The 25,820-nt window shown below is 42.9% G+C and overlaps 1 protein-coding gene across 1 annotated transcript; it reads left to right on the plus strand.

Annotated features, from left to right (window-relative positions):
* Positions 1 to 1,372: 1,372 nt before the first annotated feature.
* Positions 1,373 to 24,376, plus strand: LOC125888260 (solute carrier family 25 member 36-A-like). Its single transcript, XM_049575511.1, has 7 exons — positions 1,373 to 1,841; positions 3,736 to 3,900; positions 8,931 to 9,008; positions 12,342 to 12,442; positions 16,601 to 16,667; positions 19,615 to 19,904; positions 21,092 to 24,376. Exons 1-7 carry the CDS (start codon positions 1,801 to 1,803, stop codon positions 21,283 to 21,285), a joined length of 936 nt encoding a protein of 311 aa, XP_049431468.1. The 5' UTR covers positions 1,373 to 1,800; the 3' UTR covers positions 21,286 to 24,376.
* The last annotated feature ends 1,444 nt before the right edge of the window (positions 24,377 to 25,820 follow it).

A 25,820-nucleotide genomic window follows, 5' to 3' on the forward strand; every position in this document is an offset into this window, starting at 1 on the left:
GCCTTTCAATGTGCCACCTCAGCTACTAATGTACAGTTTTAGCCGACTAACTATCCCACTATTGGCAATGGTACTACTGTACTTTCTATAAAGCAATTGTACTATCAAATTCAGAAAAACTCTGTCTGAATACATTGCTCTTCTTAATGGGCTCAGCTGACTATTTAATCTGCAGTTTCCTATGACCTGTATCCCAAACACACACCATGTGAAACTGTACGTGGGCAACTGTGCACTCAGTGGGTATGGACTAGTGTTATTGCATTATACACTTGATGAAATATATATTAGTATGATTTTTCACCAGATGTTTTCACAGCACTGTAGCTAAATATCTAGAACAAATACATGCAGATAATTCTAGCACTGGTGATAGTACTAATTCCATGGTAACAAACTGATATATGTGGATAAACTAACATTAAAAAACAGGGATTTTTATTATTATTGTCCCAAGATCATAAAAAAGAGATAAAAATCAACTGCCTCTTTGTTAATGTGGACATTCAAGGTCTTAAAGGGATAGTGCACCCAAAAATGAAAATTCAGCCATTATCTACTCACCCATATGCCGAGGGAGGCTCAGGTGAAGTTTTAGAGTCCTCACATCCCTTGCGGAGATCCAAGGGGAGAGTGGGTAGCAACACAACTCCACCTAATGGAGGCTGACCGTGCCCCAGATTCAAGCGTCCAAAAACACATAATAGAAAGCACAAAATATCTCCATACTGCTCGTCCGTAGTGATCCAAGTGTCCTGGAGCCTCGACATAAAAAGTTGTTTCATTTGAACTCTGTTCACTACGGACGAGCAGTATGGCGATATTTTGTGGTTTCAATTATGTGTTTTTGGACGTTTGAATCTGGGGCGCCGTCAGCCTCCATTAGGTGGAGTTGTGCTGCTACCCCCCCTCCCCTTGGATCAATTGATGTGAGGACTTCACCTGAGTCTCCATTGGCATATGGGTGAGTAGATAATGGCTGAATTTTAATTTTTGGGTGGACTATTCCTTTAAAGTGGTTAAAAGGGTTACTGAGTACTGAGTTATTTACATAGGTGGCTACTCAGTATTTAAATAGATTTCACAACTATGGAGTGTGTAGTTAGGGTCACTGTACTGTGTACACTGTGTGCCTAATTTAGGACTCATATTCTAGTGCAACCTGCCTAAACAAAGTCAGAAGTCTGTCACGTTTCCCATCTCTTTGACTCTTAAATCAGCTGCACCCACTCTGTCCCTCCACAGCCTCATTGATGATCTCTGCCCTTCAAAATAAAAGTGCTATCACGTGAAGGAGTAGTGATGGGGCGGGCTTACGGGGCGCCTCAGCCAATCAGCGCCTCTGTTTTGCGGCTTCCCATTCGCGGATAAACATTGCGACCTAACCCACAGAACTCTCAGTGGGGCAAGGCACGTCAACGTGACTGAGGCCGAGCAACATCCACTGTCGTTGCCACAACTGCATTATCGGAATTATCCCAGACGTTAGACATGCACGTTACGGTGAAATATCACCCCATTTCACAAAGAGGAGACGCCAACTACTCGCCGTAACATCGACCTCCAGCACCGGAAACCCGTTAGCTGTGCTAGCTAACGCGAGCTAGCTAAGTTAGCTGTTACATACCCTCGTTTTTTTCCTCCACGCAGCTGACCTCCACCACAACACAGCCGTACTGGGTATCATTTGCTCGCTAGGTTGGGGTCGTTACTCTCCCGTGTCCTCACGTTAGCCCCCCCACCCCCACCCCCGTTGTCCCCGCGTGGTGCCCCGTGGACGGTTCCCGAATATGATACATAATGAGTCAAAGAGACACCTTGGTTCATCTGTTTGCTGGAGGGTGAGTAACATGTCAGCAACATGCGAGAACTCAGCTAGCTAGCTTCAAGCTAGCTGGCGTTGCTAACCAACATAGCATCACATCATGAGCATTTACTCCACTGTAGTCATGATATTAGTTTAGTTAGTGGTGTAATGTGGACCTGACGAGTCGTGTTTGCATCAGCGTGCCAGATGTCAGCTAACTAATCTTGTCCATGCATGTGCACCCGTAGGAGTAAAGCTCAATGTCACAAGTTACAATGACATTTCAATGTATGAATGAATTGGATGGTTTGCAGACGTATATTCTCCTGTGAGTCCTCATGACATTGTAATGAAACATGAAAGCTTATAATCAGCTGCATGCACGCAACATTTCAAGAAGCAGCTGGGGTTAAAAGTGAGCGTACTTTCAGTGTCATCTGTCTGTCGGCCGTAATGTCAGTGCATCAAAACAAACGTGGGCAGGCTGCCACTGTAAAGGTCACTCAGAAAATAGTGTTTGGAAAACCACGGTAGGACATGAATGCTCGGTTGTGACTAATGCAAACTGTGTCACGGTGTGGTGCGGTCACAGTGATCTGCCAAAGCTGGGTGATAAAAGCATGCATTTTGTGCAAGTCTAAATTAAGTCTGAAACTGCTCTGGAGAGGCCGTGACTGCATACAGCCTCAGAAACTGGGTGAAACAGCAGAAACTGTGTGCTTTGACAGACCCGTAATAAAATTTAATGTTGTGGTATCATTCTGTCTTGCCTCCAGCAGACACACAATTTACTATAATTGTTTTCTTTCAAGGCTAATGAGGAGTCCCCTTTTAATCCATGCTGTTCTCTTAGAGCATTTTTTATTTTTAGCATTTATTTTTAGATTAAGAACGCTAGCAAAATAAAGTAGGCTTCTTGTTTTAAGTGCATGCACCCTTCGAAGATAGTCGTCTTTTTTGCATATCAAGCTTTAACAGTTGACACCTGATGTATCTCCTCATCTAGCCACACTATTTCTGCGCCAACTTCCTGCTTTCTCTGTTGTTTGTACAGCAGCTGGCTGCCCAACACTGATCAACCTACCTTCGTCAAAAACTATGCTGACAAGACTTTCTATTTCTGCTTTGGTGCTGATTGAAAATTAACCCCAACTAAAGATAACTGCCGTCACTCCCGCTTTTGATGTCCTCCAGTTTGGCCCCGCCTTGTCCAGTCCAGTCTTGTTTATTTATGTAGTCCATGTAGATATTGTTATTGTGGTCTGTCTTATCAGTCGTATTTGTATTTGATGTCTGAGCAGATTATTTGCCTCAAATGCCTGAGCTGGCCATAAACTCATGCCCTGGATGTAGCACTTTGTTTGCAAAAGGCGTCATGTCTTCAGACCCAGGCTTATGGTTTTGTGAATTTGCAGATGTGAAAACTTTCAATGATTTATTTGTTTTACAATTCACTGTGGTGTCAAGTGTGGATTTTGATTAATGGGACACGAAATGAGAAACATAAACAATTTTTCTGTCAATTGTATTGCTGTAAAGCTGGGCCCTACTTTCAAAAGTTATTCACAACTGTTATATCAGTCCTATTTGTTTCACTCTTATATAAAAATATATATCTGTGATTTTGGAATGTGGCGTGGCACTCAACAGAAGCTTGTTGTTATTTCCCAAGAAACACAAAGCATTCCTGACTAACTCTCTGTTCCCACACTTTGCCATTTCTTGTCTACGTGCCAGGCATCTTTAGAATTCCACCAGCCACATCACTGGCTAATTTATTTATGCAAGAACATTAACACTTTTCACACCTATGACCATCCTGACTGTTGGTGACGTCAGAAAAGGACACTGAGTGTCAGTCTTGCTCTGTCAGCTGAAACTTGTTTGCTATGTCACCTCCACCTTTTCCATCTCTGTCTCTCTGCCAGATGTGGGGGCACGGTAGGAGCCATATTGACTTGTCCACTGGAAGTAGTGAAGACTCGTCTGCAGTCGTCCTCCATCACCCTCTATGTGTCTGAGGTTCAGCTCAGTACTGTCAACGGCGCCAGTGTGGCCCGCATGTCCCCGCCAGGCCCCCTGCACTGTCTCAAGTAGGTATTCAACATTTATCACATGTCGGACTGCCATTTGTACAATTATTCTCATCAACTCCTCATCAGTCTGCTAATATTGACACTCTTATAGGTTCTTTCTTTTATTACTAAAAAAATAGTATATATAAAATAATGTTTCTAGAGTAGCAACAGCAAAGTCACTACATAAACTATATCTTCTAGGAAACAGAAGAGTGTAGTACTCACTCATCCATGATTTGGGGGTGGGGGTCACCATCTCAGCCAGAAAGTCTACAAGATATTGCTTAATTTTACATGGCAAATTAGGCCAGACAGCTGGGCTTCTTATAGGGTTTGACGATAAATAGATCATACTCAGTGCAGCACGGCTTGTTTCACATGGGATGTATAGCACTACTATATCCGGAACATACTATTATATATTGTCATTCCACTGGTATGAAACTCTCTCTTCAGCACTCTGGTTCTCCCACTCTCCTATGATACTCCTCCGCCCACCCAGACCACTCTCTCCTGGACTAAAGTGTGTGAGCAGGCAAGGCCTGTTTTGTAACTGCAGGCCTCCAGGCCGCGACCATTTAGTCGCATTTTGTAACCATGGAGCACCAGTGCAACTTGCACAAATTATTAATATCTTAACTGTTGCGCTGTTAGATTTTTCCCAGTCACAGTGAATAAATCTGCATGTTTAATTGCACTGCAGCAACAGTTTGACTTTTAACAAGGTTAACATTAGTGTGAGCAGGGCTCCAGACGGCAACTATTTAGTCACATTTTGCGACAATGGAGCACTAGTGCAACTTGCACAAATTATTAATATCTTAACTGGAGAGCTGTTTGTCTTTTTTCCAGCTTACAGTAAATAAATCCTTATGCTTAATAGGGTTGGGTCGATATGAGAAAAAAAAAAACGGTCCGGTTTTTGTAAAAAACAGCATCAAGTCTGTAATACCGGATTTTCGCCACTTGGCTAATTTCGCCACTTGACTAATTTAAAATAAAAAACGACCTTAGGACAACAGAGTGACAGTAACAAGTTGTTTCTTTTATTCCTTACAAATAAATTTTGCAGCTTACTCAATCAGTGCAAACAAGGGTTGCCTCCTTCGTCTGGCTCAAAGCCAAAGTGTTGCCATAGTGGCGCATTCTTTGATTTCTTGGAGACTAAATTGTCCGCCATTATCGGCTCCCCGTCACTATTAAACAAACTCCAGGCTACAGTAGAGGCCTCGGCGCATGAACACTCGAACCCCCTAGCTCAGTCCCCGCCCCACCCCCACCCCCCTCTCTCTCCTGCTCACTGTGCGCTTGGCGAAGAGGCAGACACAGGTACTCACAGACTCGGGCATACTATAAGCGGAGCGGACTCCGTGTAAAAATGTCCATGAAAAATCTCCGCGATGTGAAAAATACATGCCGAACAGTCTTTTGTGTGAGACTGGTGCGCGAAGCGGAATCCACGCGGTCATGCTTTGCGTGCACAGGGCTTGCGGACGTCCACTTTTACCGGGCGGAGGTCCGCCCGGGTATGCGGTCCGGTCGGTCTCAAAAAAAAATTAAAATGGTCCAAGACGGAGTAACGAACCGAATTGGTATTACCGAGAACCGACCCAACCCTAATGCTTAATGATGCCATGGTAACGGTTTGACTTTCTGCTAACTGCTAAAAACAACTGTTGACCAGAAGCTTCAAGTTCACAGCAAAAACATCAACACTTGTGGCCTGAGAGAAGCGGGGGGCTTCAGAATAAAAGTACTTGTGGTTTGACTATTATTTTTTTTAAAATCATCACAGCACTTTATATAACTTTATTACATGACCATAACTGTAGTTTATTTAGTGGTTTAGTATTTTAGTAGTCTACAGTAGACAGTAGGGGAGAAGTCAGAACCACAAGATATATATCGTGTGTTGGGATACAGCCAGAAAATATTGCGATATTATTTATCGGCCATATCGCCCAGTCCTAGCTTCATATTAGCAGCCCTCAGACAGAATAGAAAGGCTGCACTGGTGACCATAAATGACACTAAATCCATATTTAACTGTCCGCTAATGTCAGTTGTGGGTTTTTTCAAGTACAAAGAAAAGTACTGGCCATGAAAAAAATAATTTAGTACCATTTCCTATATGGAACGAGATTTCGGCAGACATCTCTACTTAGCTCCAGTATTTTGTTGACATGATACACAATATCACCTAAACTTGCACTTCAGTGAACACTGATTGTATAGCTCATGGTTCCTCCTCCCCGCTCTCACAGAGAGGTTGCCCTGCAGAGCCATGGTTCCTTTCTCGGAAGGCACCATGTTGTTGCTGTTGTTTGGTCTGGCTGACGTCCCCCTGGCACGGCCAACCACTCCCTGAAACCCAACTCCTCACCCTTTGGGAAAACAAGAGCACACACATCAGTCACTTTAGCCAAACAGGAAATTTTATTACAAATCCAGCTATTATTGCGTCTTTATCTTGTTAGATTTTCATATATTTGTGATTCCTCAAGGCTCAAGAGAGTCGGGTGTCTCTTTGATTTGGCTCGATGTCCAGTTGTGATGCTGAAGGGAAATAAGAGCTGCTCCACAAGAAAGAGAATGGCCGGCTCTCCTCTAAAAAGGTCACATCCTGACTGCTCTTAGCCTTTGGAAAGATTGTGTTTGATGGCTCCATGCCATCTCTGAAATTCACAGAGCTAAGTCGCATTTAAATTAACTGCCAGTCACTGTAGCAGTTTGTTCTGAAGGCTGACAGTATTATCCTAACTAAATGCATTTTGGCACATTTTCAAACTGCTGTTGAATAAAGTGCTGCTATCAAATGCGAGAAGGCCCACCGGCAATTTAAGGTCTTTTCATTCAGTGGCGTCATCACTGGATTAAATATCTTGCAAGGAACGGGGGTGGCAGATGTATCTGGTGCTCTTTTCCAAACCGAAATTTGTGTTATAACTAAAGTAGACTGAAGAAAAAGTAGCTTGTAGCCACCACCAGTTGGAAATTAGCGCCAGTCACTTGCTAAATGCAGGTGAAATATGCAAGTGGCTGCTAGATTTGCTTTATTCACCAGCCAACAAAAGCACTGGTAATCTACTGAGTGGCTGGTAGGTTTTGGAATCCACCAACCACAGTGGCAGGTAGTCAAAAAGTTCATTTCCAACCCTGCTTACCACCAGTCACATGACATTGTTGACATGTTGCAGGCCTTGTTGGATAAAGTGCGCTCAGCAAGGCTTCATGACAATTTTAACATGTTAATTTGGCCAGTTTCTGCACACTGCAGGCATCACAGTGGCACACCAGTCAGCCACACATGACAGGCAGCGAAGGAGACGAGCACATCTCCTATTCATAATTACACAAACTGCAGTAAATAAGGAATTGCACAACTGTTACGGCGTTCTGACTGTAAGATAGAGCTTTTGTAAAGTAGCTCACATGCCACGCTGCAACTGGTTAAACTGGACAGCTTTTCCCTTTGGCTCGGAAGCGCGTTTGCTCATCATATCCTTTTGGTATTCTATCGTTATGCAAGGATTGCTTATGTAGTATTTATCATAACTTTGTTTCTGGTTGCACTTTGTTTTATTTGGCACACAAACCTCTTAAAAGTCATTATGTTATCTAACATAGTCATGATATTAAAATCTAAAATGTGTCACCCCCACCCTTTGGTGCTCCATACACCCCACAATACAACTGGCTACTGACACGTTTTTCTATTCTTAGAGCCTTACAAGTTTCATGGCTTTGAATGTAGGCTAAAGTTCGTCCTGAAAGCGGAAGGACAGGAAAGGCCATGCCATCTGTCCTGTTGAATTAATGTGGTCAGATGTTATGGTAACCTACACATTAAAAGTGAATTATTAACCAAGGCACATTGTATGTATCCATTGCTGAATGCATTTTCTTCCTCATGATACATTTGCAAAGCTGTTTTTTCCCTGAAAAGTTGGAAGCTGGCATTGTTATCATCCATGGTTACCTGTTAGCAGTCTTTACCACTGCCTTTGTTTACTGCCACCTGTGATCGGTGGAATAGTGTCAAAGTGTTGGCTGGAATGTGAATTGCATCAGCCGTGTGCATGCGCGCCTGCACATGTGTAGCACATGCGTTTCCATGTGCATGCGTGCAAGCAAGCACAACAATAACCCACACATTGCGCAATAGCATTAATAATCAAACTTTTCAATATCCACATCAAACTTCGAGACAGTTGAGCTGAAGCCCAGATTAGACCAAAGATTTGAGACGAGTTGAAACAGGCAGCTCCAATGCTGTTCTGTGTTGTTCTAAAAACCTGCCAGTTCACACCAGCATAACAAGATGAGACAATGTATCATCTCTAGTCAACAACTCTATGTTCTTCCGCTCTGGTTCGCAGCTTTTCAAGCTTATTTTGTGGCTGAATATAATTTGTAGCTCCTTAAAATATGAATGAGGATAGTGAAAGTGAGATACTGGCTACAGCTGCTTTTGTAGTAGTGATGAAATGGCGAAAAGCAGAAACAAAACAAGAATCAGATGTATTCATAATAAATACGCCACAATAATACAAATAACCAGCGCCAGTTAATCAGTGAATGAGAATGTGTGTGTGGGCGGGGCATAAGCACATACAGCGAGCAGCAGCAGTGGCCCAGTGTCCAACACTGGCACACTGTGAGGACGTAAACAGAGGGCTCAACAGGGACAGGGCACCTGCCGCAACAAGTGAACACGCCGTCTGGACTTCACCTTACGCCGACTGGCTGTTGAAACAGGTGACATGCTTAACCATATAAAACAAGTCGGTGGCAATTTGACCAGCTGAGTTGCAGGTGACATCATCAGCCGGCTTGAGCTCACACCGCTGCAACTTTTCTCTGCAATGTTCTAAAATGGTTTCATCTCGTTGTGAATCTTTGGTCTGACCTGGGCTTAACAGTATCTCACGTTGTGTCAAATGAACTACCCGACTGACATTAGCATCCAGTAATAACCGCGAAGCACGCGTGTTGTCTTGGTGTTAGAGTCTTAATGAACATGTTTCTGTGTGTTTTGTATTCAGGTTGATTTTAGAGAAAGAAGGACCGCGCTCTCTCTTCAGGGGCTTGGGGCCAAACTTGGTGGGTGTGGCACCTTCCAGGTAAGCTGTCTTCTGTCACCTGTAATTGTCATCTTTATTATATCCTCAGCAATGTGTGCCTCCTTGAGTATGTATTGAGAGACTATGAAGCTATTAATTTTGTCTTATAGTAAAGATACTCTTAGTTAATTGAAAGTAACAGTATCTTAAATCAATGAATAAGGCAAAACACCACGGCACACAACCACACGTGACACATAAACAATTTGTAACACTAATAACTGTACATTTACAAACATACACTGCTGATTGGCATTCTGGGTAGTATATAAAGCAAGCTAGCTGGCCAGGTAGCATAACCTAACACTGTGGCAGCAGCTGGGAGACCCTCTGTGGCTACGGTAGCCTACATTCATAAAAGAAGGATGGAGGATGAAGAAAGAGACCAAAACGATTTGAGGGACACCAGAAGAACATGTGCCCAAGTGAGGAGCTGTGTTTGCTGTTTGAAAGCTTTTTTGGTTTTAAAAAACCCGCCATACTTGCATACGAAGAGAAAAAGAAAACACTTCAAAATTAACATTAGCCTGCAGCTGCACTTTTCCACTGGAGCTGGAGATAATTAAGAAACAACAGAACTGGAAAGTCCTCCTGGTTCCCTGACATCACTGGTGTGGCAACATTTTGTCCTCCCCGTGAGTGATGTGACTAACAAACATGTCACATACAGAAAAACTACAGTCTGCAGGCTACGCTAAGTCAAAGTGAAAATTGCTTTCAGCAGGTGAGAAAACTTTCGTGGCTGCTGGGTTTTGTGTTTTAACAGTTTCCTCAGTGACTGGTGGAGGTAAGGAGGTGATGGGGTACAACAATAAAAAGACGCAACAACCTGCCAGACGCTTTCTGTGTGATCAGAAGACTACAGTCCTCATTACACACCTGAAAACAGCTTTCATCAGCCTGAGCTGTTCTTCGTTCAGCCTTAAATGTACTCTAGTCACAGCTGTGCTTTGATGGGTATGTTAACATGTCTTTAATCGCTATGTCAACAAGCATGTTATATATTGAAAATCAGCTTGTTGGCATGTCACATTTAGCAGGAAAACGGACATCAAGTAAGCATTGACTGTGACACATCTTTTTCACAACAGACATCTTAGCATAGCAAGGAAAACTCAGGTGTAATCAGTAACATGACATGGCTACATTCCATTTAGGTTAGCCATTTCTGCAGTCCTGGTGTTGTGCATGCACTCTGGCTGACACGGCTTAAGCCTAGTTCACATTACACAATTTTCACCGCGGTTTTGACGTCACAGAGGATCTTGAGAGCCACCTTGGGTCGGAGGTGAGTCGGCAGATAGTCTACCACAACGAGTCCTCGTGTGTGAACAAGCCTACGAGCGAGTCGCCCCCTCGTCTGTGACTGGGACTGGATATCTGGCATGCTAGAAAACTGGAGAAGTGTGACACGACTGACAAAGAGCATCAGCCAATGAGAGGCGGGATACATCCCACGTCAGCACGCAGGAGGACGGAAGAAATGGGAGGAGGACAAGCCGCAGGGTTGCCAGGTCTGCTAATTAGCCGCGACTTTGGGCTTGCTTCTAAAGTGGAGCTGCTTATTTGGGCTTGCTCTCTAAACATCACCTTCCTCTATATATATCCGTCTAATAAGTTATTTAAATGCATGATAGTTGCTTCTTTTGGGCTTGTTTCCATAGCCCTGCTTGCTTGTTTCTCTCCCAAAATCTGGCAACACTGACAAGCCGGCAAGCAACAACAACAATTGTAGCATCCACAGGATCACGGGGAGCGCGTTGTGTTTGGACCCAGGATAATAAAGAATATCCATGCCTTTACGATGTGTCGTCTCCAAGTTAAAAAACGTAGTTTGGTGATGTCACCATGTTATCTGGGGCTCTGTCGGCGAGGGCTTGGTGGAGAAATCTTGTGGTGTGCACACACAGGTTGTAACGCAGTTGGCGAGACTCCCGCTAACAGCACATCGCCAGGTATGAACACTCAAAAGATTACGATAGTCTCTGCGACGTAAAATCAGGGTGAAAATCTTATAATGTGAACTAGACTTTAGTGTGGGTTACTTGGCCATTTGGTAATGTTATCAATTATACCTGTGCTTCTTCTGCTATGACAGGTCAAAATGTGTGTTGTGGAAAAAAGATCTACTGGCAGAGTGGCGACACTGGGAGGGAAACAGATGAATATTTCATGAAAAAGTAAAAACAACTGAAACGTCCGGTGCACCACATGGCGTATTGAACAGCCAGTAGTGTTTAAATGTTCCCATTAATTTATATATACTTCGATTTATTTTGTCTTATCAGTCTCACTGCTTTGATATCAGCTGTTTTTATTCTACAATAGCTGATTCAGACACATTTTATGCACACTGACATCAGCTCAGAACTATTTCTAGGTGAGTTGTGGACACATGGGCTGTTTTTCAGTGAGACATCACCTTTAGAAACAGTGGTGTTATGTAACCACCGCAGGCCTCCTTGATGTTACATGGCGACAAAGAAGCATCAGGGATAAACGGTCATTTAGGTCTCATTCATCTTCATGGCTTTCTTAGCAGTGTCTGCACTGAAACATGGCAACAGCAACAGCATTTCGAAAAGTCTCTGTCTTGGAAATCCTGTAATCGGCAGCAGTTAGGTAATAACATAAAGGGTAATGATCATTAATCACCCTCAGTGGTGATGATGGGAGGAAAGTGGGTGCTAATGGCAGCGGGCAGGTACCAGTGCTAAGCATACGTGGAGTGTTTTTGGCGTCTTACATGAATGAATGCTGATGCAGTGGGGCAGTGGAGGTGAATGCGACGATACTTCCTGAGCTATGACGCAGATTAAAAGATGAACGCGCACAAACGCTGTCTTACAGTTTGACTGATGCTTTAAACATCATTAACAGTCTGACTAAGCTCATCTGACAAATGATCGTACAAATGAGCCCGACTGCACATCGTGTTGTTAGGAGGAGAAGAAGTACAGTGTTTAGACATGAACATGATCGCATGACCTTCTTTAATTAGTGGAAACACGATAATTAGTGAAAATAAATGGAGACGTGCTTTTTATACCGAACAGCCTCTTTGACTAAACAGGCTGATTTGCTGAGACGCTTGGTTCTGCTCTCAGCTTTACACTTAATTAATTTTTAAAGCTCATTAAGCTGAACCTGATATGGAGACAGTTTCACTTGTTGATGTAATGTAATTAATCAGCTGCATTGCTACCAGAGGCAAACAGTTGGCCAGGATTAATGATCTTTACACTGAAACACAGAAAAACATGGCGTGTGTAAGCTGTTTAGCCGTGTACTGGTGTAACATACGCTCACCTTTGTGTGTTTTACTTCCAACAGAGCGATCTACTTTGCTGCTTACTCCACTGCCAAAGAGAAACTGAACGCTGTGTTGGAACCCGACTCCACACAGGTACACATGGTGTCAGCTGGAATGGCAGGTAATTATGTATGTGAGGTAACAGGTTGACGTTTGCCGCCGTGTAATGCTTCTTAACATACTGTAATGATTCGACCATTTCAAGCATGTCTGTGAGAAAAACTGTGTAACTTGTGTACTGTGGGGCTGCTGCTTTTGCTGTACGTTGATCCTTCTGAAGGGAGTAAGCTGTGGTAAACTAGATTGTGTTACTTGACTTTAACAATCTACAACCACAATTCCAAATAACGTTGGAAAGTTGTGTACGTCGGAAATAAAAACAGAATGCAGTGATGTGAAAAACCATTTTGACCTATATTCAAGTGAAAACACAACAAAGACAAGATATTTGATGTTCAAACTGATAAACTTTATTGTTCTTTGGTAAAAGTACGCTCATTCTGAATTTGATGCCTGCAAAATGTTCCAAAAAAATCAGGATAGGGGCAACAAGAGACTGGGGGGTTGTGGAGTGCTCAAAAAACACCTGTTTGGAACAGTTCACAGGTTTAATTGGTGCATCCTCAAAAGTCCCAGCTGTTTGCAAACAGGGATTGTCGCTTGGTGAAAAACCGTGTGGGCAAATAGTCCAGCAGTTCAAGAACAATGTCTCAATACACAGTTCCAAGGAATTTAGGATTTCACTATTTACAAGCCATAATACCAAAAGATTCAGAGAATCCGGAGAAATCTCTGCACGTGATAGGCAAAGCTGAAAACAAACACTGAATGCTCGAAACCTTTGATCCCTCGGGCTGCACTGTATTAAAAACAAACATGATTGCAGAAAAATATTACTACATGGGTTAAGGAACACTTTGGGAAACCATTGTCAGTAAACACAGTTCTTTGCTTCATCGGTAAATGCCAGTTAAGACTCTACAGTGCACAGTGAAAGCCATATATCACCAACATTCAAAAATGCCATTAACTTCTCTGAGCTCATCTGACATGGACTGACACAAAGTGGAAAAGTGTGCTGCAGTCTGACGAATCCACGTTTCAGATTTTTTGGTTTTGGAAATCATGGACATTATGTCGTCTGGCTTAAAAACGAAAAGGACCATCCAGACTGTTAGATTGCATCTGTGATAATATGTGGGTGGGTTTGTGCCCATGGTATCATGGGTAACTTGCACATCTGTGAAGGCTCCATGAATGATGAAAGGTACATACAGGTTTTTTGAGCAACATATGCTGCCATCCAGTCAGCGTCTTTTTCAGGGATGTCCTTGCTTATTCCAGCAAGATGATGACAAGCCACATTCTGCATGTGTCTCACTCTTCGTAGTAAAAGAGCGCAGGTACTAGACTGACCTGCCTGTAGTCAGACCTGTCTCCCATTGAAAATAGTTGGCGCAAAATACAACGACAGAAATCCCAGACTGTTGAGCAACTGAAGTCGTATATCAATCAAATATCTTGTCTTCGTACTACATTCAATTAAATATAGATCAAAAAGGATTTGCAAATCATTGCATTCTGTTTTTATGTACGTTCTTCACAGTGTCCCGACCTTATTGGAACTGAGGTTGTAATCGCTCCTCTCGTGCACATGGGAGAAGTTTGCTTGAAATCTGTTCATTTTAACCTGAACCACAGCCTTTTCCTTACCTTAATCAAAAAATACCTGTCTGGGAGAAAGTCCTTTAGGCAAATTTCTCCCAACTGCCCCTTCATGAGGACCCTGTTTATTCAGGAACAAGCTTATCCTCTTTTCTTCACCTTCTGTCCAGATATAAGACCAACTCAGCAATCTTTAAACAGCTTAACTAAAAATGTACCATGTCAAAAGGCCAGATGTGAGTACAGTATCATTATTCTCTAATGTTGTGTATGTCAGGGGTTTATTAACGGCTCAGGTGTCACTGTGATCCAGCTGGGAATGGCGAGCCGTAACAATGTGGGTCAGTTAGACAGCTACAGTGTGTGTGTGTATATAGGGGTCAATCTGACAGGTTCACAGTGGCACCACTTTTAGCTCACCATGACTCAGACTTTTCAACAACCCGGTCAAGGTCAGCTTTGTCAGTACATATCTGTCCAGTGGCAGTCCACATGTTTTGCAGACCTGACTGAGCTGAACTGACAGGTGATGAGGAGTCGACAGCGTGGCGATTATTCTGGTCTGTGCAGTGATACATGATACCTACAGCAGAGGTTAACGCTGGCTTGTGCTGTGGCTGACAATGGATGTCCACTTAGAAAGATGAACCCAAGCTGAAACAGATGAAGTGTAGATATTAGTGTTAGAACATCAAGGCCTTTACACACCAGACATTTTTTTCTTCTTCGTGCAATTAATTTGCGTGTCAGTATACTCTTTTGTTTACTTTTTTTGTTTGGTTTTTTTTGGTCACAAATACCTCGACAGGAAGTGCAAATATCATCATCACATTTTGCAAAATAGACGTCACGTCACACAATGTCACAACAATGTCAGACCTGCAACTGTCGTAAATTTGTAAATGTGCCGTTATACATTTGTTTTGCAGGCGAGTATTTCGCATTTCCATGACATGTATTCGTCATGCCCCTGGGGTCTCATATATAAAACAGTGCGTAGGATCCATACTAAAAATGTGCGTATGGACCAAAGCCAAAAATGGCATGCGGTCCAAACATATTCAACAATTTCTACCATCAGACTTCCACCCCACCATCTGCGTTGCCAATATCCGTCTCCAAAATGTTCGTAAACGTCAGTCAAAGTTTCTCCCATCAAGTCTGTTTTTATAGATCACAACTTTTGCGCAGGAAGTGGCGTTCGCCTGTTTCAGGCCTTGTTTTGTGCAAGTGAAATATTTATAAATGAGACTCCTGGTGTGTAAAGGCTTTACCATTATATTTGCAGGCCAGTTTTTCTCAGCAAATATTACTCTCATAGTTCCTAAATGACCAAATTTGCATAATCCAATAATGTAAAGATACTTCATTACAAGTAAAAGTCCCACATTCAAAATCCTACTTAAAAGTACAGACGCATTATCAGTAAAATGAACTTAAAAGTATCCAAAATAAATGTACCTATACTACAGAAAACTGACCCCTGATAATTTTAGCTACTATACAGTTAAGTAGAGTAGTGTAGTGGTCCCAGTCTAGGGGTCGGGCCCTTCCAAAGGATCGCATGAAATGTCTGAGTGAGACGATAAATGAGAGAGGAAATAAGAAAAAATTAATTTCTGATGCTGAATTTGGTTTTAGCTCACGGACCTTTGTAACATGACATGGAGCTACAACTACACACTGGTTTTATCATGAGAGGTCACACAACAAAAAGTATGTAAATCTCACCATAGCTGTCAAATCAGTATATAAAATGTACAATATTTGAACTGTGAAATGTTGTATCAGTAGAAAGAATTATAAATAAGAACATTCAAGTACAAGTTCCTCAAAACTGTAAACATGCTCACTTTTCACCCCAGTACTTTTCCGCCGGAAAAATCCAGTTTTCATCAGGCTGTAATTTGCATACACGTCCAAAGCAAGCCTCAAACCCTGGTGATGAGTTTTATAATGTCAGGGGATTTTCTCAGGAGGTTGGTTTACGCTGTGTGAAATCCTGTGGGAAAGTGGTGGAATGGGAAGTAAAATGGTTGCATGCCAATCATTTTGCCACACACAAGCCTGTGTCTGTTTTAGGCTTTTACTCTACCGTAGCTCCCCCGCTCGCAGGGGCATGAGACCCTCGCACCACCAGGGGTCTCTAGCTACATCTGTGAGGAGTTACTTGGGTCTGCGTGAGTACTCACCACAGATCTGTGCTTCTTCTTATAGCTGGTTCTTCTCTTTCTCTCTCTCTCTCACATCTATGTCCTCTGCTCCCTTACTATCTAGGTCATTGAATAAGAAGCATGTTTTTGTTACAGCTGTTTGCATGACATTGAATTTTTATGGCATTCAGTTGCTCCCTTAGTAGCACACAGAGGATAGTCTGTACAGAGATTAGATTATCTCCAGAAGCTGCCTTTGTGACTTCACATTTTGTTTATTAAAGGAACTTTTTAGTTTTAACTTAACCGCCATGAATGCAGCATAAAGAACATTATGTCTTCGTCGTGATGTTAGTTTGTGGACTGTTTGTTTTACCGCTGGCAGCTTGACTTGCAGGCTGTCAGTAGTATCTTTCGATTTTTAGCAAAGTCTAATCCTGTTGTTTTGTTTTCCTCCACAGGTTTTACAGCCATCACAGCAACCAATCCAATATGGCTCATAAAGACCCGTCTCCAGCTGGATGCAAGGTAAATATGACACCAGGCTGTGAGTTTAGGCCTACTTGATACGTTTATATTCCAGCCCATCTCGTAGAAAATACCAAGATATATATTGTGTGTTACCATTCAGCTGGAAAATACCAAGATCTTCCGACAAGTTACTTGCTTGTTTACAGGTTCCTGTTTGTCCTGTGTTAAGTAATTTTGTCCCTCAGGGCCTACTGTACTTTATTGTACATCAAGTCCCAAAAGACGACATTACCAAACACAGAAGGGGATCTGATAACTGACTCTGATGTTAATTACATGAAGACCGCGAGGAATTGATTGTAGATAATCACACGTGTAAGGCAAGCTGCTGATATATGTCCTTGTGTGTGTCCTTCTCCTACAAGAGCACAGCTCCTCATACACACTAGTGTTTGCAGTGCAAACAGTAGGCAGGAGCAGAAACTGGTTCTGCAAGTGCGCTAATGTACAGTGGTGGAAAAAAGTTTTCGGACACCCTTAAAATTTTACACAATCTCAAATATTATCATGAAATATTTGTGTAAAAATCTTTTTTGTGTTTCAAAAGGTGTGGCTGCATTAGACAGATACAAACAAATACAAATTATATTTTTTGTTTATTGTTTACAAGAAAAACTAACAAAACTAAATTCTTGACAGTTTCAATATGTCAGTTCTCAACATTGTCGGTATCAAAGTCAACAAATAACAGAGCATGTGTTCAAAACTGAACAAAAAATGAATAAACCATCACATCATCAAATTAATATTTAGTAGTCCTGCCATTGGCATGTAGCAGAGCTCTAATCCCGGCTGGCATGTTCCCCACGAGCCTTTCACACTGTTGAGGGGTAATCTTGTCCCATTCTTCTTGAATTACTGCTTTTAATTCTTCTAAATTCTTTGGTTTATGCTTTGAAACAGACCTTTTGATAATCCACCACAGATTTTCAATGGGGCTCATGTCCGGGGATTGAGCTGGCCACTCTAAGACCTGGATACTGTGCTCCTGCAGCCAAGTTCTACTGGCCTTGGATGTGTGGCAAGGGGCATTATCTTGTTGACACATCCAGTTTTTACCTCGGCGGAACAGTGCATGCGCAGAAGGGAGCATGTGGGTTTGGAGAATGGTACAATACTTGGTAGAGTTCAATGTGCCATCACAGACAGTGAGATGACCAACACCAGCAGCACTCATGCATCCCCAAACCATGATACTGCCTCCACCATGCTTGACAGTAGGTACTGTACATGCTGGAGATAATGCTTCGCCTGGCCTTCTGCATACCCTCACATTAGTAGGAGGCAGATAAAGCTGGAAACTGGACTCATCTGACCACAAAATCTTCTTCCAATTCCTGGCTGTCCAGTTCTTGTGTGCCTGGGCCCAACAACGCCAGGCTAACCTCTGTCTCTCATTGATCAGGGGCTTCTTGATAGCCTTGTAGGACCTTAAGCCATGATCTAAAAGTCGGCCACGTACAGTGCGGGTGGAACACTGGACACCAGTTTGGTTTGACCACTGCTGCTGAAGCTCCTGTGATGCCATTCGGCGGTTTTGCCTGCAAATGCGGATCAGGATGCGGTCATTTCTTGCTGAAGAAACCCTTGGACGCCCAGATCTTGGTTTGTCTTCTAAGCTGTTGGTTCGTCTGTATTTCTGCAGAGTGTATCCAACTGCTGAAGGACTGCATCTGCACTTCCTGGCTATCTGCTTGGCAACAAAAATTGTGTCTTTTAATAAAAAGAACGACCTTCATCACTGGTACCAAAATGACCCAATACTCAAAATTCTTATGTATTTTTATGGAACCAATCAATTTTAAGTTTTTAATGGCTTTTTTAGGATTTATTTAGTATTTTGGCTGTGACTGTACTAAAAGAAATTGCACTTGAAGACGTTATCGTCACAGCAATCTTGACTTTTAGAAAGCCAGAAGGGACAGTTGAGTGAGAGTCAACTCTGTTTGGGAGGGGATAGGGATGTAGGGAGGGGTTTTAACGAACATTATGTCAGAGATTTGTGTCCATATAGTTAGTCTCTACATGTCTACCTTGGTTTCACCTTGATAATGTAAAGACCCAGACACACCAAAACCGAGTTCAGAGAACTAGTGGAATCGAAGGCCCCCTTCTGCGTTTCCTGATGTCGCCTTGTGTTGGCTAAAGAGTTGTACATGAACACACTGCAAAGACTACAGTGACAGCCAACCAGCAAATACGTTCTGCCCCTGCATGAGAGGAAATAACTCTTCACACCAGCAGATGGTGGTCATCTGTAATTATCATTCAAAAAGGGAAACCATAAGACTGTCTGGATGCTAGTTAGACAGTTAGCACATTAACAACACGATCCAGTGTGTAAAGAACAAAGCCTACTGTGCCCAAGTGAACAGTAACAGAAGTCATCATGAAATGTCTCTGCTAAAGAGCTCAATGGCTAAAAAAAAATAATCTTACCTTATGTAACAAGTTTGTTTTGGTCTCACTCCCTCTTGACTTTAGTTGTTTGTTTACTTTCCTCACTTCTGTGACTCTTCTTGTTCACTGAGCTGAACTGACAATGATTGATTCACTGATGGGCTCCAGTGTTGCCGATTTAACATGCTGAATTGGCCAAAAAAAAGCTGACGGGGGCCAATGAGGGACATCAGTGCGGAACTCACTGCTCCAACTAGAACAGCCCAACGTTGACCAATGGACGACCGCCAGCTTAGTGTATCAGGGCCTTAACCTGCGTATTGTATCCCCTTCATTCCACCACTGTCATTCAGACACACTGAACACACAACCTGCCCTGTACTCCATATGCCCCACCCACATTCCCCCATACACACCTTGTGGAGATCTGCACTCTACTAGGTACACATTTCTTGATGTTATTGTGTTTAGGTGTTTCTATCTGCAAGCTGTCCCTTTTAATTGTTACTTTAAAATAATGTATATATTCCCTGTCTTCTCTCAGGAATCGAGGTGAGCAAAGGATGAGTGCATTTGAGTGCGTGCGGCGGGTGTATCAGACAGATGGCCTGCGAGGCTTCTACAGGGGTATGTCTGCATCCTACGCCGGTATCTCAGAGACTGTGATCCATTTTGTGATCTATGAAAACATCAAACGGCGCCTCTTGGAGGCCAAGGCACCGCAGAATATGGACGAGGAAGAGGAGACGTCCAAAGATGCTACAGACTTTATAGGGATGATGCTCGCTGCTGCCACCTCCAAGACCTGTGCCACGACTATTGCTTATCCTCATGGTAAGAGTTTGGGCTTAGCAATTAGCTGATAATGGCTGATTTTGGGCTCCTTCAAAGGGTGGGTCCATGTGCATTCTTTTGTAGCCTACTGCTGTGGATGCTGTGTTTCAAAAGTTGCACAATCACACAAAACTAACAGATCAGACGTAGTAGAAAACTAGTAACTTCTCATCTTATGCAAAACTTGGGGCTTTGGACAGGGGCAGCAGCAGCAAAACCGTATTTTTGCCTCCTAAAATAAAGGGCCACCAAAAAAAATCTATTGTAAGTGTATATGCTGTATTTAGATCATTTTACCACTTCACCTTGCCATCAGACTGCCCTCTCTGACGGGAAACTGAAGTCATTATATCCCCCTCTTCAAAGCCACCAGACTCTAATGATGGAAACAGTAATTCAGTCAAAGAAAACTTTAATTCCATTTGCAGTATTATATTTGGCGGTACAGCTCTGTTCTGGGGCCTCTCTGCCTTTCTCGGGCCTACGCAGAAACCTCTTCTGTAGGCGGAGAGAGCACACCTCTCTGCCCTTCCATGTGCAAACGAGGAAAGCCTGAGGCAGGGAAAGCAAACCTCCCTGCCCTTCCATACGCCTACATGGAAAGCCTAAGGTGAGAGGAGAGCAGCAGCAAAAAAAAAAAACCCAGGTCTGGAGATGGGTTGCAAAGCGGTTTGTAGATGAAGCAGCAACAGTAGGCAGGCCAGAGCAGTTTAAATAGGGCGCCCTGAATGAGATTCACCAATTGGTTGCATAGAAAGGAATCATGTGATCTATCAGCTGACTCCCTTCCATCAATCAGCTGCTCCATCAGCTGATTGGGCTGTTTGGGATCAGCTGATGTAGCTGGGATGTGAGCTGAGCTTGACATCGTGTCCTGCCTGAACTAACACTATGCTCAGTTTTTACCTCGGTGGTCGCCACCTACTCTTATCGTTTAGTCTGTTTGTGTCTTCCAGAGTTGAACAAACATGGCATCCACAGCAGAACTGGGGTTTATATGTAGCAGCATCATTATGCAGAAAGCTACGCCAGTGGGAAAAAGCATTCTGATGCTAAAACACACATACTTTGACCAAAACTCAATTTTTTGCCTTTGAATGCACAAGGAACACTACTGGAAAGCTACAGATGGATATAAGAATAATGGAGCCGCCCTTTAATCTTTCTTTTTCTCCATGTCTTTGCAGAAGTGATCCGCACCAGGCTACGCGAGGAGGGCACCAAGTACAAGTCTTTCTTCCAGACTCTAACAACAGTGCCCAAAGAGGAGGGCTACCGCGCCCTGTACCGCGGCCTCACCACCCACCTGGTACGACAGATCCCCAACACCGCCATCATGATGTGCACCTACGAGCTGGTGGTCTACCTCCTGAACCGTTAAAGTCTTCCCCCCCTACCCGCGGACAGTATGTGTAACCCTGCCCCTGTTCGGAGACAGAGAAAAGAGAATGAGAGCCAACTGCACACCAGCCAGCACAGCAACCTGCTCGTCAGAAGAGGACAGAGACAACACTGTGACCTTTGTCTCAGTGACGCGAGTGGTTGTTAAAAATAAGTTTTGTTTTATAACCGTAGGGTCTGGCATAGTGGAGAGGATTGAGAAGCTCCTTGCATTGGTTTGGGGATCTGGGTTTAGCGGTGGCAAAGAAACGGTTGCCCTATTTTTATTTTAATTCCATCCTTTTCTCCCTTCGGTTAAACGTGTTGCTTCTGGAAGTTCCGACTCAGAGTGCTGAAGAAAGAGTTACAGTATATTCTGCCTCTAACAATACTAATATGGAAAGACAAGTACAGTGATTCATATCCTTACCACCTAGTGGATCTAAGACCCCCTCCAGCAGTAGGCTGTCATGCCGATGATCGGTTTTTAAAAATATTTTATTAGCAGTATTCCCTGCATCCATCAGAGTACCACCAGAGGATCGGAATACAAAGATGGAAGAGTCTGTAGCGAGCTGAAGTATCTGACGAGGGGCTCTCAAGTTAGCAGAGAAGAAATGAGTGCTCGAGGCTTGTTGAGGCAGGATAAACAGGGAAGAGGTGGAGATTGGGAGGAACGGGAACGGGAGACGTGCCTTGTTTGTAGCCGTGATGTAGACAAAGATACACAATGGCTGTGGGAGGACACCAAGCTCTGGTTGACCTGTCACAACAAAGGTTATATAGGTTAGAAGCAGAGTCGTACACTGGTATTGTGTGATTACAGGTGCCCTTAGCGAACCTTTTTACATATCATGAATATAGACACTCGCCTAATGCTTGTCCCTCATACTAGTCGGGATCTCCTCATGACGCAGGAATCGACATGCATCTACAGGCGTGCATTTACACTTAATACCTACACGGTTAAAATCAGCTTGCTTATTATAAGTCTGCGTAATGACACCGATCTCGGAACCTGTTTGTGTTTGTGTTAATCATGTGTGGAAGAAGAGTAGTCACTAAGGTTAGATGGAGGGTAAAAAGTCCCCAAACTAAACCAGAATATAATCACCAATTTAACTACTGGAATGTAAATTAACAGGAAGATTAACTTCACTAATGATGAAGGTAAAACACTGACCTATGGTGTGAATTATAAATAAATATGATTAACAAATTTTAACAAAATGTTTTATTGATGGAGATGTACAATGCCTACATAAAAGGCTTGGGAGGTATCTATTTATTATTCATTCCTGACATTTAACGGAGGTATACAGTATATGAATAAACGTAGAGGAGCATCGGTATTTTTGATGGTATTGAAAATTATAGCTTGAGGATTTCTAAATACCTTGGTGTACCGTGATACCTTGATAGCTCCTGAGGCTCTGATCACACAGAAAGTGTTTTAGCAGCCGGGGGCGTCTTTTTGTAATTGTTTTTAATGAGAATCTTCAACTCACAGCGAAAAAACGCCCTGTGTCATCTTTTTTCTTATTGTCCAATCGTATGATGTGAGAGGCGGGCCTTCTGTGGTGGTCACAACAACAAGTTTACAGTTGGTAAACAATGGAGGAGAAACTGGTGGTAGCAGTTGCTGGAAACCCAGAGCTATACGGCCCGATGACAGACAGCAGGTTGTCAAACTGCCCCTGAGTCATCCTAAAATATGCCTAAAAATGGCCATCATGGAGGAGAAGCTCCTGGACCAACTGGTGGTACTCCCCGTGACCAACCCTCTTTTTTTAGAGTCTCATGTACCCACACAGATCTCTGTTTATCTGTGCCCAAAGAACGATTTGCTGACAGCCTCTCACCCTCAACCAGAGCTACAGCAAGTACCCTCTGCCTCAACATTTTAGGAACTAGATGCTAATTACTGTCAAATAAACGGTAGCTTGATTTCATTGGAAGGTTAGAATAGTAGAATAAAAAGGCACAGCAAGCATTTTTTCCCACTAGTGGCATTCAATTTTTTTTTTAAAAATGCCAATGCGGCATGCCATTTTGCAACCTGCAAAACACTTCCTGTGTGATCGGGGCCTGAGCCTACTACAGAACGTGATTGTGTCACATTTGTTTGTCCAGAAACGGCAGAACGCAAAGATTGAGTGCATTTTCTTTGGGGGAGAGGGGGATATGCCTGTTAGTTGTTACCTTTGTTCAAACAACAGTCATGTTCTTAGCGCACTTTTCAATGTCTGTCTCTAGAATCCTCATCTCATTTTTATTGTTTTCCTCAGTTGGAGAATCCAGGCTAGTTTTACAGGCGAGGACAATCCTCTTGAGTTTACTCTGGAAAGTTGTACAGTTTAGCTAGTGTGTGGAGCAAGTGGCCAGGAATATGCTCATCATAAGTGCACATTAATTCAACACAGATCAGTTTAAAAAAAAAAAGAAGAAAAGAAAGAACGGCCACTCTTGTTGATTTCCTCTCCTTATTTAGTTGTTTTTGCAAACAAAATAACTGCATTTTATCCAGTTAAAAAACAAAACGGCTTTTTGTTTGTCAGTGTTTTCTGTACAGTTGGATGTCCTTGTTGAATGGAAAGGTACTTGCTCTCTGCTTTGGATGCATTTGTTTTTGAGTTTTATGTCATGTTTCAAACAGTGCAACAGACAAAAACAGTGTTTTCCTGTCGCCTTATTTATCCTAATAACCACAGACATACTTCCCCTCTCTAGTCACATGACACAATAACCCAGCCTGTTGATGAGCGTGTGCATTTTCACCACAAACTTGCAAACTAAAACGACACGGCTTAGCCCAGAATGCTAACACATGATCTTAGGTTTAACAGCATGAGCTGTTGTCGTTATCCTGCGGTGTATTTTGACTCACAGCGACAACCAATCCAAACACTGCACTGCTTAATAGGTCAGAGCGCTGGTGTGCAGCAGTGAGCATACTGCCCGGCTGCTGTGGAATGAAAGGGGCAGTTTTTCGGCGAAATATGCAGCTCGACTATGCTCGCTTTCTCTCGTGAGGCGCCGTTGTACTTGAGATTGCAGAAACCGCTTCAGTGTGTGACCCCCACCCCCACCCCGAACACCCTCAGATGCTTTTCTCCACTGGAATTATTGATGTGATCCTCAATGTGAACACTTTAAGTTTTACAGCACATATGAAGGATGCATTAGATTAGCCTCATTGTGCAAATCTTAGCGGAGATGTATTACGGCTTACTCACGGTACCATCAACACACACTTGATGTGGTGGGACGGGAGCGCATGGGTGCTGCTGGTAGTGACTGGTAGTCTATGCAGATAGTGTGAGCTGATGGTACTTATCTGGTTAAAGGGTCAGTTCACTCAAATTCACCCCCAAAAAATATATATATATATATATATTTGGGTGAAATGAGCCTTTAACTGTTGGGTTAAATGCATCTCTGTCACTTGTATCAGTGTCTGTCATATGATGCATTATTTCCTACATCTCATGGTTATGCTTTTGTACCCACATGTTTGCATCGTGTGTGTGTGTGTGTGTGTGTGTGTGTGTGTGTGTGTGTGCGTGTGTGTGTGGCGTGTGCTTGCCTAAATGACAATTGTATGTCATTCAGTGGTGTCTTGTGTGTGAGACCATACGAGTATGTTTGTACTCAGAAGAATAGCTGCAAACAGTGTTGTTTTTATCTTTTTAAATAAATTGTTGCCTTTTCCTGACGCCCTTTGTTTTATTTTTTTTGTTTTTTGTTTTTTATGTTGTCATCGATGAGCCCACTGTGAGTGCGGCTCGGCCTATGCATTCTCTTATATCTGTTTTTGTAAAACAAAAAGCCAATAAAATGTAAAGTGCAAGTATGTTTAAGTGTCAGGAACTTTTACTGAGAACGTAAAACTCTTGTCACTTGGTGGTTGATGTCAGTTTTTTTTTAACAGTGCAGCACAATCCTGAAATTAAACTTTTCAGTTTCCAGCATTCTTGTGACTTGTACCCCGCCGGGTACCCTCTAACCTTTGACGCACCCCTCAAACCCCCACCAGAACAGCCCATCAGACTTGCGCTTACGTTAAACGCTGTCAGCACGGAGATGAGGTGTCCACCAGCAGCCGCACCCACCCCATCATGTGCGCCCCTCTCAGGCTCTGGCGGGTCAGAGGAGGGAGAGAGGAGGAAGGACCGGGTGCCGTAATCCTCGAGTACCATAAAACGAGCCACATAACTCTCTCTGATGCCCTGTCTGACAGAGCTAGGTTGAATGACTGATACATAATAAATGTGTTATTTACACAAGCTCTACACAAGTAATATTTATACTGGTTCAAATAAACAATATGATCATATTACCCCATCTTTGCTGAGCAACAGTTTAGTGTGAAAGGAGTTAAAGGCCTGTCCCAAATGTTGGCCTGTAGAGTTCAGTGATTTATGCAAATAATAGCCTGGGCTACTAATTGAAGTTTTACGGTAGTTTATGACTTGTTCAAGCATTGTTCAGTGTGCAGTATGGAACGCTCTGTGATTTTGGCATGTTTATTTTAAA

The sequence above is a fragment of the Epinephelus fuscoguttatus genome, linkage group LG5 (assembly GCF_011397635.1).
Source record: "Epinephelus fuscoguttatus linkage group LG5, E.fuscoguttatus.final_Chr_v1".
Taxonomy (NCBI): Eukaryota; Metazoa; Chordata; class Actinopteri; order Perciformes; family Serranidae; genus Epinephelus; species Epinephelus fuscoguttatus.